At 32.6% G+C, this 16454-nt stretch overlaps 1 protein-coding gene across 1 annotated transcript in view; it reads right to left on the reverse strand.

The window, feature by feature from the left end:
• Positions 1-16454, reverse strand: part of LOC106460520 (zwei Ig domain protein zig-8-like) — a 106514-nt gene that overhangs the window by 6788 nt on the left and 83272 nt on the right. The window contains exons 3-4 of the mRNA XM_022387267.1: positions 4007-4217; positions 969-1265 (exon numbers count right to left, since the gene is read on the reverse strand). Of these exons, the coding sequence (XP_022242975.1) occupies positions 969-1265; positions 4007-4217 (508 nt within the window). The remainder of the gene's footprint in view (positions 1-968; positions 1266-4006; positions 4218-16454) is intronic.

Below are 16454 nucleotides of genomic sequence, written 5' to 3' on the forward strand. Positions count from 1 at the left end.
ACATGGTTAATTAATTGAATGTCATTGCCTTCAGAAGTGTTTTACGGGCCGAAGATGAAAGGTCACGGAAAGTAGGAAGTGGGTATAACTCAAAAAACAGCTCTTATGTTGACTGTTGGAGTAGAAACTTCAGCTGAGTTTATGTAGTATTGCCATTTTTTCATTGCATTCCTCCATAGATAGTGATAGTGCACGCTCTGAGATATACAAGATATTAGTGTGCCCTCCCCCACACTGAGTGTATTTTGTGTTATAAAAAAATTAATAAAGTTTCTTTTTTGTTTTTGATGTAAGGACGTGGCACCATCTATAAATGTAGTTAACGTTAACTTCTGTCAAAGATAATAAACGCTTAATAACAGCAATAATGGGAGTGGTGGAGGTTGTGAACCACCCCTTAACATGCCCCTTGTTCCAAACTGTCATTCCACAAAGTTTGGTTGAGTTTGGTCTAGTGACCCAGGAGGAGTTAAATAAAGGACAAACAGACAGACACACAAATTTAAATGCTTTACATATATATATACATATGTATATAGATTGCATGATATGATATGTGATATTTATACTATATTGTATGACACGATATGTGATATTTATACTGTATTGTATGACACATATGTGATATTTGTATGACATTGTATAACACGATATGTGATATTTGTATGACATTGTATGATACGATATGTGATACTTATATACGTTGTGTGATACGATATGTGATACTTATATACGTTGTGTGATACGATACCAAGGTAATGCTAACGATATTGGCCTTGTTCAGCACTAACGTTTCTCAACAGTTTATGAGCTTGGAATATAGTTAGATTCTCTCAGTTACGTGTAGCATACTTTTAAAAAATATAATAAAATGTAATAGCTCTAATTTTAAGGTGAAATTATAGTTAAAAAGCTAAATAAACTCAAACCCACTAAAAATATTGCTAATTAGTTTCAGTTTTTGTTACCATTCAAAACGTGTACGCTAATGCTTGTAGCGTCTGCATTGGACGGGCAACAAGTGTAGTTTCCCGAGTCACTGGTCTTGGCGTTTATTATATTAAGGGAGCTGAGAGCCGTGTCTTCGTTTATCTTCTGTAGTGTCGTGTGGCCTCGTGAAGGGTCGTAATTGATCACAGTGTCACCGTGGTACCAGAATACATAGATTGGGGGTGAGGGACTGCGGGTAATGATGCAGGTTAGGTTGATAGTGCTGCCACTTTCGAAGTGCAAGTCTGGAGCACCCGCAATGGCGGCTTCTGGGACTGCAAAAAAACACAAGTTTCGTTTATGAAAAATCTAAGGTTATCAATAAACTTGTAAACATTTTGTTCAGAAAAGTGATTCAGTGGACAAAAATCTACTAGATTCTATATAATATAAAATACCTTTGTGGTTGTATTCTATATTTCACTACTCATTGTAAAGAAAGGAAAAAAAATAACTTATTTCCTATATAAATTACCTAAGGGACTCCAACAGTAATTTGAGGAATTAATTGTGATATTTTTATGACTCATGTGTTATAATGGATCCTGTAATCAACAAAGTCATAAATCTACAAGCAATTTGATAAACTATTTATGCACAAAATGTTTTTAGAAAGGCTGTGGAGTCGGTAATTCTAGTATTAATAATATATATATTTTTTTAATAAATCAACGGAAACCAAAGAAATTATCGTGATATAGCAGCAGATAAATATACTTTTTCAATGTTTTTAATGTATCTCATTAAAGTGAATAATATAGGTTTGATTTCGCATTTTATGTTCGTGTTTTACAGTATTCTGTTTAACTTTTTATTTCTCGTTTACTCTTTTATTTTATAACAACACATGGTTAGCTTTATGTTTTTCCTTACTAACTTCAATTTTATTTTTGTTTTGATCTCTAGTTTTATTCAGTGTTTAACATTTTAATCCTTATTTCCCTCTTTTACATTTAAAGTTGTACGTTTTAAATTGACATGATTACGACATGGTTCCATTTTACAACCCATCGTTTTGCTGGACGTTTCACACGTTTCTTTATTTTCGATTACATTTTTCCTTCATAATTTTCATTTTCTATTTTTTGCTGTTTAGTTCTTACTTCTTTGATTACGAAAATCAATCTCCAAGTTTCACTCTAACAGAAACAAACGTACATTTTCCTTTGTTTAATTTAATTTCATGATTCATTTTACTTTCTCATGTTGATTATCATGGTAATTTCGGTGTGGTATCTGTATCACAAAAGTTAAGCCTAAGATTTAGGCTAAAATATGTCTGTTAGAGAACATTTAACGAAGTTTAAGACATACAATCAGTCTTTGGTGCTTTATACTTTTATTTATGTCAATATTTATAACAGATACAGCAAAACCAAATATGAATAATCTAAATACTGCTAGCAAATTAGCTAAAAACATTGGACTGCGCATAGTCTAATCTCAAGTTAACTGTAGTTTAGCGTTCTAAAACTACGAGATTCTTTTTTTCATTTCGAATATCAATTCTTTGTTTTAAAGTAAGTTCTTATTCAACTCTAAAGCATTACTTTAGCAACGTTCGATCTTTACTATTTTAGTAGATAAAAATAGATAAGCATTAGGGTCGAAATTAAACCAGATTTAGACTATATTTTATTTTCGAACACAATATTTTTTTGAATTAAACATTTACTTGTAATCGTTCTCTCCTGTTTTTCTTCTGGATGCAGATATAACCTTGAAAATGGAAGAATTATCATTGCGCAGACGCAGAAATGAACTACGCGGTGGAACTAATCGATAAAAAAACTTTGTCTCGCCCTCTATAAATACAATTTGGGATATGAATATGGAAAACGAGAAAGTAAAACCATAATAACAACAATAATAATAACAGTAAAACACGACATCTTAAACCAGTAATGAGAAGGCGAATCATAAAGGAGAACGAAATTATTGAGAGAGAAATATGGACAAAAATTAAAAACTTTAAACTATTAATGACCAGCAGATTGTAAAACATGAAAGGTAGATGAATAAGAAATTTTTTTTAAAATGTTTGAAATAAATCATATTTTTAATGTTTAATAACATTAAAGATAGAAAAGAACTGAAATAGTGCATCTTAAGTTTCAGAAAGTTTGTTCGTTTTGCTGGACAAAGCTACACACAGGTATTTAAACTCGGTTTTTAGCGTTATAAACCTTCAGACTTAATGCTTGGCCACTGGGAACTATTTAAAAAAAAGTCGTTAGATTCGCATGACAAAATAATACTGAAGAATCACACACTGTATTTTAATTTCATTTTAAGCTTCACGAATCTACTAAGGTAGATAAATCGTTAGGCCTTGTTTATTTCTTACTAAATACAGTGTTTTCATAGGGACTATTTTAGTATTTTAAAGTGCTAGAATGATAGGATAGCTTGGCAGATTTTACAACTCATTATTTAAGTAAAGTATTTTAATGATTATGTAACAATCAGCAGTTTGATTACAATCTTTGCTCTGTATTTAGATGGTTCCAATACGTACTTGGGTTTGCATGCTGTATTACAATCAACATGTTCTTTAGTATTGATGTGGTTTAGTTAAACTAGAGGAACTTCTAGTTAGACAGTTGGCAAAACAATGTTCAGTTCACCATAATGGGACAAATTTGTTTTGAGACATCCCAAACGAGGGCGGACAGTTACATACTTCGCAGAAAAAGTTTATACGTAACGAAAAAAAAGTTACTAACCTTCTTAGTTTCTAACTAAAATAACCCTATCGGTGAAATTACTACACAAATCGTAATGTTTGTGTTGTATTTACTGGGAAGGAAGAAGACCCGTGATTGATGATAAAAAGATCTTCAAGAAATTGTTACTCCTGCGAAGGGGATTTATGGCGTTTCCCGGTGGATCAGTGATAAGTTGACGGACTTACAACGCTAAAATTCGGGGCTCAATTCCCGTAGTGGATAATGCGTAGATAGCACTATATGTAGTTTTGTGCTAAAAACAAATAATCAGCGTTTCTTTTACTTACTGAGAACTGTGAGATACACAAAGTAGCTGATCATAGGATGAGTGTTAACTTGACATTCATAAGATCCAGCGTCCCCAGGCTGCACTGACGCCATCTGTAGGATCCAGTCGTTTGAATCTTCAACATATACCACCTTAAATCTTTTTTCAGCCGTATAAGTCACGTGCCCAACCGATAACAGGTGGAAATCCTTTCTCCGTATCCATGACACCTAAAATAAATTATAATTGGATTATATTTATCACTTAATTGTTTCGAGACAGATCTTTATGATCAAGCTCTGTAACTTAAGTAATTGGCAGTTCTGGTTTGAACCAGTTTTTAATTTATTTAACTGCTCTCTCTCCCTCAGGATTTTCTCGGTAAACAGAATTATTTTCCTCTTTGGAAATAAAAGTTATTAGTATTTCTATTTGAAAGAAATTTATTTATAAAAACAAAAACACATCTTTTGATATTCATGCGCATTGAATTTGTATACTAGATGGCGGAATTACTGTATGGATTTTGGCAGAACAGAAACCTCCAAGCAAAGCCATTCCGATCAGGGATATTCGAATATAATATCATTTTTATTTTTGTATAAATTAGTAAGAAATCGAAACATGGATAAAAGAGTAACATAAAAATCATTGGAAAAGTATTTACACATACTGCATGATTTCATTAATTTCAACCTACTCACACAGATTTGTCTAGCTATCTATCCCTTCTTGTTAAGTGACTTCTGGATGAAAAGAAGCCTTCTTTACGCATATTTAGGCTTTTATATGTTCATAAACCTAGAAGTAGGATGTTAGTTTGAAAACATGTTTCTGAAATTCGTGAATGAATAAACATTTTAATACTTTAATAATATACGAATCTCTGTATTATCCATTAATGAATTAAGAACCGAGTAGACCCTAATTTTCCTGAAACAAAAGATTAATTAAAACTAATTAATATGGAATAGCTTAAACATCAAATTCTAAGGAGCCTTATTACCAGTCCCGATGGATGGGAGAACGCGCTACATTACGTGTTTCTAAAGTCACTGTTAAAATTTTAACCTTCTGGTAATCAATACGATAAAATGATCACATTACATTTTTGGAAATGTAACGTTCTATTATACGCAGAGTATTGTAATTTAAGAATGATTTTATACATTTGAGCACTGTTAACGAAGGCCTTCGGGGTGAGCATCCTTATGGAATAGGGTTGAAAATCATTTAAACGCCTAGTCTCGGTGCCTTGGAGTACCAATTCACTTCTGAAGAACAAAGGTATACCTTTCCACAGCTATCGGCTTATCAAATTTTTGGTGTGTTTTGTGATTTAACTATTTTACTCATCATATCTGTTTCTTCTGGCATCGTGAGATGGTCTTGGTTGCCATCATTCGTAAGGAAAAAAGATGCAATACTAAGCAATACGAAAAAGTAGTTGATACTGCTTACAAAGCAAGTTCAATATTTGTGCTGCACCCTATCGGACAGAACTAAAAGTTTGCAGATATCACAAGAACCTATTACTAAAATGTAGAAATTATTCCAGACTAATTGTGCTACAGCCACCGATTTTTTTTAGAAAAACATTTTTGTCAAGAAAAGAGTGATGTTATTTTATGACGCATGAGCAGTTCTTGTCGAGCGTTGACACAGTTGAGCGTTCGTGTCCACGAATACGAGTCAAAGTTTCGGAAAAGCATTTGTTACGACAGTACAATTGTATCTAGAAGAATAAAATGCATTATTCGAGTAAAATCATTAATACAACATTAAAACAATTTCGTTCTTGTTGGTATCTTTGGTATACCTGTCAATCGATAGAGCAAACACTGATTGGACAAGTTTCCGTTAGGAATAAGATCAAGATTAATGAGGAAACTACTCCCATACGAACAGATTCTTACAAGATGTGCGAAAATATAGACTACTGTTATGGAAAGAGAAATAACTTTAATATTTCGATAAAAATGAAACAAAAAGTATTCGAGTATTATACGTTGACAAGATTCAAAATAATTTAATAAGTTATTCTCTATCAGCAAAGTATTAAGTATTACGTTGCTGAGATTTATTTTCCACCAAGTGAAAGTTTCTGACAGTTAAAAAATAGTTTGATTAAAAAACCCACCGGTTAATGCAGGGGATGGGGGAAGAGGAAGAGATTTAATATTTCATAAAAACTGAATTTAAACTGGGAACTTTAGGTCACCGTCCTGACAATTGAACGTATTTTCATTTCTTCTTCTTAGTTCAATGCTTAATTCAGGCAATTGCTAAGTTCGTTTTTCACAACTTCTTGACAACGAAAAGTTTTGAAAGCAATTTCTTAACCCCCTTTAATGTGCAAAAGACATGAACATTTGTGCACACATTAAACATCTATGAAATATCAATTAATAAAGTAGCTTTTATAACAATATATCTAGCTATTCAACAATACAGCTAGATAACATTTAATATACCTTTTAGTTAGTACAGCTATTAGAAACGTTTTGTTTAATTTATTAGTGATTATAGTTAGGTATTTCTTTAAGTTTTCTCAAGACATACTATTTTTTTTGTTTGTTTATAGTTAAGCACAAAGCTACACAAAGGGCTATCTGTAATCTACCAACCACGGGTATCGAAACCCAGTTTCTAGCGCTGTAAGTCCACAGACATGCTGTTGTGCCACTGGGGGGCGATTTATTATTAATCTATAAAAGTTAGAGTCCTAATTTAAGTTACACAAGATTGTAATTTTTTTTGAGCAAAATGTTTCGATGTGAATGAAAGTAAAAAGTAGATTTTTACTGGAGTTTTCATTTTGTTTCCAGGAGCTATTTTTCTATCCTAGTTTTTGTATTTTTAAAGTAATGATCATTATATATATCTCCTATAGTTTTGAAATGTAAAAAAACAAACAGTTATATAAGAAAGATACATGAAATGTAAGACAAAAACACTAAAGATGTTATGCGACTGTTTAGCATATTTTATATTCTATTATAAAAATTAAAAAAAACTGTATTTTTGTAAAAATAATACCACTTGCTCTAATATTTTGATATAGTTTGTATTGATACAAATTGATTTTAGTGATGAAGAATTTCATCATATTTGGCCCCTTGATGCATGATAACTTTGTTTTGAAATACATTAAAGCTAGTAGCATCCTCTGGTGGATGAAAGAAAAAAGGTACAAATGAATTGGTTCTATACTGACAAGCAGAAATGAAGATATATATAAATCGATTTGTAAATGCATGGTTTAAACGAACACGAATAACAACGCTAAAACGTGCACAGCATAATGATAACGCCCACATATATTTGGATCATGTAATGCCTAGTTTAAATAAACACGAGAAACAAAGCTAAAACGTGCACAGCGTAGTGATAACGTCAACAAATATTTGGATATGTTATGCATAGTTTAAATGAACACGAAGACCAACGCTAAAACGTGCACAGCGTAGTGATAACGTCAACAGATATTCGGATGATGTAATGCATTGTTTAAAGGTAACACTAAGATCAACGCTAAAACGTGCACAGCGTAGTGATAACGTCAACAGATATTCGGATGATGTAATGCATTGTTTAAAGGTAACACGAAGATCAACGCTAAAACGTGCACAGCGTAGTGATAACGTCAACAGATATTCGGATGATGTTATGCATAGTTTAAATGAACACGATGACCAACGCTAAAACGTGCACAGCGTAGTGATAACGTCAACAGATATTCGGATGATGTAATGCATTGTTTAAAGGTAACACGAAGATCAACGCTAAAACGTGCACAGCGTAGTGATAACGTCCATAGATATTTAGATACTATATTTTGCACGCTTTAGCCAAAGTAGTCGACAAATATTATTCGTAACATCTGTTAAACGAAATAACCAAATGCGACAGTTAAAGAAATCCTTGTTTTTTCAAGACGTACAAATATAGCTGCTACCTAACTTTTATTTTTAAAACGACAAACTCGTTTTAAGAATGGAATTAGAGAACAAGAAGAGATCCAAGGCTCAATTATTGATTATAATATATATATAAAAATATAAAATACTTTAAGTTCTCTAAACTATTTTATTTTAGCTAGTCCAACAGCTTGTTTGAGAATGTTTTCACAAAACTTTGTTAACAATGTTGATTTTGAATTAAATCAGTTATTATATTCTGACTGTTTGTGTCGGTCACCAACGAAAACTTCTAATGCAGTGTAGAGTTACGATTCTGAAGCGTATGCTTAGATTTATTGAAGACTTGTCGTATGCATATGACGTCTTCCGATGACAAACTATTAAAGTAAGAAGTCAATCTATAGGAAAATGATGCTTAACGAAGAAAATAACTTTTATCAAAACTCAGGGAACATTTTTATAGAGAATTTTCTCAAACCAAGATCGTCATCATTGAAGATTTATTTATGCTGTTAGAGTGGTATACGTATAAGTGTGTTAATGGTTGGATTAAGATGTGTTAAAAAGTTTAAAATGGAATAAAAAACAAAATAACATCAATGACAAAACAATGATCATAATTTAAGAAATTAATATGATAAAGTATAACACAATTTATGTAAATATTAGCTTATCTACTGGTCCTCCAGTGGGTCAGTGAAGTTTCCGAATTTCTAGCGTGTTTTAATAAGAAAATACTTGTGCATTAACTTAACCATTATTTCAAATATGTATTAACGATGTTTAGTTTGTTTGTTTGTCTGTTGTTAAGCGCAAAGTTACACAATAAACTATCCGTGCTCTAATCACCCCGGGGATCGAAATCTGATGTTTACAGTTATAAGCCCTCAAGCCTATTGCTGAGCCAATGGGCGACGCGATGTTTAGAATCAAAGTAGAATATACAGAAGAAGGTGATGTGTTTAGAGAACAACAGTGTTAGTTCTCGCAAAGTTCAAAAAACCTTTTTGATTTTTAAAAAATAAAATGTATTTTTGTTGTTGCTGTTCTTGCTATGAAAATATTTTAACAGATAAGTTGTTGTTGTTGTGTTTTTAACGCAAAGTACACAATGGGCTATCTACACTCTGTCCACCATGGAGAATCTAACCCCGAATATTAACATTGTAAATGCTCTGATATTTCCCTATTGTATCCTTAAACCAGAGTTTTTACGTCATGGCTAGAAAAAAAAAAAGTCATGCGTTGATATGCAGAGGTATTAAATATATCTTTGTTCTCCATGGAAATATTCCTAACTAAACGTTGCTGTTAATTAGAAAACGTACACATTAGAATTCCTCAATATACCACGACACAAATATTATTCGTGTGGTTTATTGAATTATAATTCAGTCACCTTTGGTTTTAAAAAACAATAACTGAACTTGGTAATAGTTAAATGAGAAAACTAAATTATAATAGTATAGTTTTAATAAGAAAAATATAAATTACACAACGATGACAACTAATATATTGTTTTTAATTCCCATAACATACAAAAAAGAGGGGGAAATAGATATGAAAAAAAAAAATCACAGGCTCGTTTACTGTTTTGTAATCTATTTGTTTATTTTCTGATTTAAGGGAAAAAAAGAAAAGATGAAATCACAGGTTCGTTTACTGTTTTGTAATCTGTTTATTTTCTGATTTAAAGGGGGAAAACTAAAGATGAAATCACAGACTCATTTACTGTTTTGTAATCTATTTGTTTATTTTCTGATTTTAAAGGGGGAAAAAGAAAGATGCAATCACAGGTTCGTTTACTGTTTTGTAATCTATTTGTTTATTTTCGGATTTAAAGGGTGAAAAAACGAATAACGAAATCACAAGCTCGTTTAGTGTTTTGTAATCTATTTGTTTATTTTCGGATTTAAAGGGGGGGGAGAATAACGAAATCACAAGCTCATTTACTTGTTTTGTAATCTATTTGTTTATTTTCGGAATTTTGGAGTTCGTAAACATTTGTGTTTTCCTTTCGTTCTGTATGCCATGGTGACATGAAATTGACCTTTGAAACAACTGCTCGTCTCATTAGTAACCATTCTTCTCTTAATTAAGTTGAAAATCCCATCTCATCAATCAACGAATAGTAGCGAAATTATATTTTTTATATACATGTATCCACTTGCGGTTACGATAAAGTAAAATGTTTAAATTGATTAAACCCATGTATGCGATTCTCACCAGATAATTTTAACCATGTTAAATTAATTCACTACTTACTATGCGAGAAAGATTGGGAATTGATTTTGACAGTAATAACTTCGCAAATAGACATTTTTTTTCTTCTTCTAAGAATATCGTGAAGGAGTTTATTAGGAAGAGCATGAAGTGGATTTCTTTTTTTTTTCCGGGAAGGAGTATAATAAGATATTTTTATATTTATTAATGGAAAAATGATGATAAATATGTTAAAAGAAATAGGATACGAAGTGCCAATGGAAAACCAAGCCATTGTTTGTATGCATTTCTTGGCCGACAAAAATTAAAATATTGATTTGTGGAGATCTGAAGAAGTTCGTTGATAGAGAAACAACGAAAGGAGTTGTTAATTTACCAAAATAACTACAAAGGAGGCTGGTATTATCGAGATTGTTTATTGGTTGTCATGAGGAGATCTTGAAGGAAGTGATTGTTATGAACGATGAAGTTCGATTGGTATAGAATTGTGATGAAAGGGATGATAGGTATGTCAAGACGTTAGTCAGGTTCATATATTAAGAAAACTTATAGACATCAAACATAATCGTTATGTCATATCAAAAACTCCTTCTGTCAAATAAGGTATCTAAATTAAAATGGTAAATTCATGGCCTACAACAGTCACCTTGCTAAGTATTTAGAAGAAATATACTTTACACTTTAAAATAGTATCTTGTATAACTGAATATTGAGAAGAATAGATTAAATAAAACTCAACGGAAGAAGGGAGTGGTTTGGGATCACAGTAAGGGTATAGAAACACTATATAGAAAATGAATGGTACGTGAACATAATGAATGGCTACACAGTAATAGGAATACGGGAGTGACTAGTATAATATTATGTTAAGCTAGTTGGTGTGTATTGGAAGCTGATGAATATAATGAATGATGTAGGGATGTTATGATATGAGAGTATAAAATGATGAAAATAATGACTGGTCTAAATACATGATGATGATGTGAATGACTGGCATTGGAATATGATGAAGATAATTATTGTGGAAAAGATTATGACATAAGTGAGACCATGTATTCCAATACCAGTCATTCACATCATCATGTATTTAGACCAGTCATTAATTTCATCAAATCTCATCATCGAACACAAATGATGAAGATAATTATTTGGGAAAATATTATAACATAAGCAATAACATGTTTCGATGTGTTCGATGATGAGATTTGATGAAATTAATGACTGGTCTAAATACATGATGATGTGAATGACTGGTATTGGAATAGGATGAAGATAATTATTGGGGAAAAGATTATGACATAAGTGAGACCATGTTTGTGTTCGATGATGAGATTTGATGAAATTAATGACTGACATGAAAACAAAACATAAAATATTAGCTGGTACAAGAACAAAATGATGCAGATGCTTTTTAGATAAAACACGATGAAGAAGATGGCTAGCACTGGATCATGATGAAAATATTGACAAACATAGGAATATGATGATGAGAATGGCTTATGTAAGAATATGATAACGATAGCCGCCAGTGATAAGAGGGGGAATGACTGGCAGAGCAGCTTGCATAAGTAGAATCAATGTTATAAGGATATGAACTGTGCTGGAATATCATGGGAATGGTTGGTATAGAGATATAATGGCGTGAGTGCTCGGCACTGAAACCTAATGAAGGTAACGACCTGCATAGGAACATGGCATGTAGAGTCAATGTTATCATAATGTGACAATTAAGGGGGCTGCTGCTAGGACGTCATGACTATAGAGCAAAACTAAGAACAGGGTGACAATATTTACTGACCGAAGTGTAGTACAGTAATGAGCCAGCATAGCGAAACGTTTGGAGTCAATGATGGGTTTATGTTGAAGAAATCAGCTTACGGTGAGGTTAATCACACGTTGCAATAACCATGTTACATGTCTCTAACTGCCCTTGGAACTGAATCCTTATTATCAATCGTTTCATTTTGATGACCATGATTACTTAATATTGGCCAAGACGTAAAGGATAATGACATTAATCTTGGCTCATACATCTTGACCCCTACTGTAAGTGAGTGTCAACTTCCAAGATTACGTTTAAGCAGACCAAAGACACAAAGGTCCATTGAAGTTGGTCGAATAAAGTTGCTGTGATATCAGTTTTGTCGTTCATAGTTCTCACGAAAAAAGCCGTTGATTCCGAGGTATAGCTGGAAGCTAGTAAATTGGCTTATGAGTCTTCATCAACTTGAATTCCTTGTTTATTATCTTGTTAACGATGCCAGGAGGTTTACCTAGCTTTATTGCATTGAATTCTCTTTTATAGCCTTCATTTAGCGGATGAAGGCGTTGCTTCGGATTGATTTAAGTTGTGATTTCAGAGCTGTTGTCGTCTTAAACGCTCTGCTGTATGATGTACGAGTTCCTTCGTTTCTTTGTGTTACAACGAGGGTTTCTTTCTTTGAAATGTTGTGACATTGCAACAACGAAATTAAAAATTCTCTCTCAGTTCCACGGCTCTAATCTGCTGCGCCACCTGTCTGCATTAACACGTACGAATCTTTGATATATAATGCCATTAAAGCTACGTGGGTTCATTGCAAGGAGATTTGTTAAAAAGAACATAGTGAAAAGAGTTATATACTCAAAATTATTATGAAATATACATTAAAACTTCTTAATCTATATTTGATAAGATATATTTGAGATGATCAAAACTGTTCTTAATCTTCGTAATTGGAAAATATTCATCAGCTCTCATCATTCAAAGGTTTTTTCTTCTAGATAATGCTCTTTTTTTCCTGCCGTTTTAGAAAAAAATTCAGTCAAAATAAATGTTAGCCACTAATTAAACCCATAAATATAGTTAGTTATTTCAATTTTAATGTCACGCTGAAAGAACAGATACACGAATGTATACCACGTTGGAGCTTGCAATTATACTTGAGTTGACTGTTTATTTGTAATCAAGCACAAAGCTACACATTGGGCTATATGTGCTCTGCCCACCACGGGTATCGAAATCCGGATTCTAGCGTTGTAAGTCCGCATACATACCGCTGTGCCACTTGGGGCAAAATTGACTGTGAAATAAGCGGCAATTGCCTATTAGAGAAACACTTTTAGAAATATCCTGGTAACTGTACAATCTACATAATTAGCTGATAAGACATTAGGCTTATTACATTTTAAGCCACTACATTCTTAATCTAATCCTTTAGGGATGTTCAGAAGGTAGAAGAGTGTGTAATAATATATTCCAACCACACTATATTTGTTATATCCTATTTTTACTCCCAAGTGCTGGGAAAGAAACATTTTAGTCAAGTTTTGGCTAAATGCCACTATATCTTAGCCACAATTGGTATCGCCATATAATTTAATAGCCAAATTTGCTGCAAACAAATTATATTCATACAAAACGGTACCCGTCACGTGTATATTGTTCTTGAATGTATACTGTTGGTTTCCATAGTAACCATTTTTCTCGATGTTCACCTTTATGATTTAGTTTCAAGTTTTCAGATTTACATTTATAAAAACAAAGGACGTTATACTGGAAATAATATTTTTTACTTTTGTGTCTGTGCTTAGAGAACTAATTATGATTATTTATGACTATTTTCCAGAGTGAAATGTGCTTCAGAATGTGATTAAGAAAGTTTTGTTTTTCGCTAATGATCTAAAAGACTTAGTGAAAATAATAGGCTCTCCTCATGCTCGAATCTCCGTTGAAGCTCTGTACAGAAACCTTAATCAATAACACGTCTTCCTCTTGGAGATGGATAACAAAAAACAAACAAAGAAACGAAGACTTGAGAAAGGCTCATTGTTATAACCTCGGAAGATGGTTGGTGTTGTACTGGCTTGGTCGATCCATTATAAAACAAAAACCCCACAAACGAATATGGTAAATCTGACCATACAGAAAAGTGCTTATCACCGGTAGTGCCATCTGGAGTATTTCTCGGGAGAACCGCTAGGGAATAAGCTCTAGAAATATTTATTTCAGTTAAATAACCTGATTAGTGTGAATTAGAATCCGAATTATTCATTTTACAATTAACCTTCCAATTTGCTATGGTTTCTTATAGCTAGACTAACTATTAATTTGTTGGTGCTTTGAATTCATTAAAGTAACGAGAGGAAAAGAAAACCATCCATACTGACTTTGCACTTATTATAAAATCGTAAAAATAATTTTCACAAACATATAAAAACAACGATTTTTTTAAAATAAAATCCCAACTCTTAATAAAACTACATGTTTTTAAACAAACACTGTATTTGTTATTGAAACTGTACGGTTAATATTATAGTTTTTGAAACTTTACTTTTTCTCTGAATCTCATATAATGCATAGCAATATTCCAGTGTTTTATTTATATAATGTCATTTAGTTTCCTTCTTTTTAATAATATAGCGAGCGTTTGTATTTTTCATCTTGTCAGATGACGGTTAATAAACACTATTTTATTGGAGACTTGTCATTCTAGGAGTATTTAAAAAATAACTTTTATACAATAGATATAGGGGCATCTGTCTATAAAACACTATCACACACACACACAAACATATTTCAAAACAGAAAGTGATAAATTCAACCCTGGTCTAATCACCTCTCGAGCTTCTATACGGTTCCTCCCCTGCAGAGTATTTTATTTCTTTGTTGTATAAGAGTGTCTATGTTTTCTTTGCTGTTTGAGCTCATTTTATCCTTCTGCATATAATTTTTTTCGATAAACATGTATTTCCGACTTTTTTACTTATCTTTTGGTTACAGTTTTAGTTGTGAATACCACAAATTCACTAGGCAGAAAAGTGAACCACAGGACCACATTGTTTATATCCAATAACTTCGGTACTATATACCAGTCTACATAATTTACTACATACTTTATATATAAATCAATTATTATCAAGTATCAAAAAATTATAACAAATACAGAAATTTTCAAATCATAATAATTGAATATTTTTACTGGAAAAATTCGTTCTATTATTTCTACGTTTATATTATACACATAAAATGTACTTCAATTTTGTAACGAAAGGGGAACTATGTACTAAATGTAATGTGAGATGGGGCTACAGACAACACTGACGTTCATGTGTTTCTAGAGTTGGAATTTTCAATGTGAACAGCATTTTATGCGCACGTGGACTAAAAGGCCAAGTAAGAAATCACTAGGGTTAAGACATACCTGACAAATAAGAAAGACAGTCGCCAGTCAGTAGCACCCGCCGCCAGGACTATATCGAGCTCTTCTAAACTTCTTTTTTAACACATTAACAGCTAAAATTATGGTGCGTACTCATGGTATCACGTCTCTAACCTTAGATCTTTCTATCTTTAGCCTAACAAGTTAATCACTAGGCCTGGCCTGGCCGCGTGGAAAATTTCAGAATGTTCAGTATAAAAGCTAATATTGCATCTAATATCTAATAGTGAGATTTGACCGTCACTCTTATGACGCACCCACGGCTCCAAAGTACGGAATGCGATTTTTCTTTTCGGCAGTAACGGGGTGCGAACCTCGGATTCCCGACTCGTCATGATAAATACTGAGCTGTGCTCGGTCCTATCGGCCAATGAGAAAATTTTAACCAACATAAGGATTTTGGAGTAGTTTCATGTGGTCAAATACTACCCAGTTATATCGAATCTATCTAGCTACCTTTTTGTCTGCTAGTCTGTCTGTCTCTCTGTCTGCCCCTTAAGTAAACTCACTAAGGTTGTAAAGACGAAGTTTTAATAGCATCATTTCATTACTATGCTACACATAAACTGGCTTTATAGCTTTAACAATTGGACAACCTCACAAAGCTTGTTATCAGAAGTTATGTGAGTATATTTTACTCAACAAATTGACTAGTAATAAAATGCTTCACTTTAGCTCAGAAAGACCATATTCAGACTGTATATCCAATTGATGCAACTCAATTATTTACTGATGCATAAGCTCGATCCTAATCAAACTGTACAGAAAAAAAAAACTCATCAGGAAAACGAACGGACCACCAAAGTCTAACTATATTTAACATCATAAAAGTAGTTTGGAACGCTCATTGAATTTTCATCAAGTAATCCTTTTATTTTTTCTAGTGTGAGCTCACAGGACGGAGTAAGTCTAAAACACTAGAGAAATTCATTTATATTACGGCGTTCTGCAAGAAGAATCATGGTGTTTTAGACGTTTACAGCCTATCATAAACAGCAATCAAATGAATACGTTTCTCGACCACGCTAAGGTGAGCTCCTAAAATCGCTCTTTGTAATTCCACTGATATTTTAGATAGGTTTTTTTTAATATTAACGTGTATTGTTTGTTTGTTTGTTTG

The sequence above is a fragment of the Limulus polyphemus genome, unplaced genomic scaffold (assembly GCF_000517525.1).
Source record: "Limulus polyphemus unplaced genomic scaffold, Limulus_polyphemus-2.1.2 Scaffold786, whole genome shotgun sequence".
Lineage (NCBI taxonomy): Eukaryota > Metazoa > Arthropoda > Merostomata > Xiphosura > Limulidae > Limulus > Limulus polyphemus.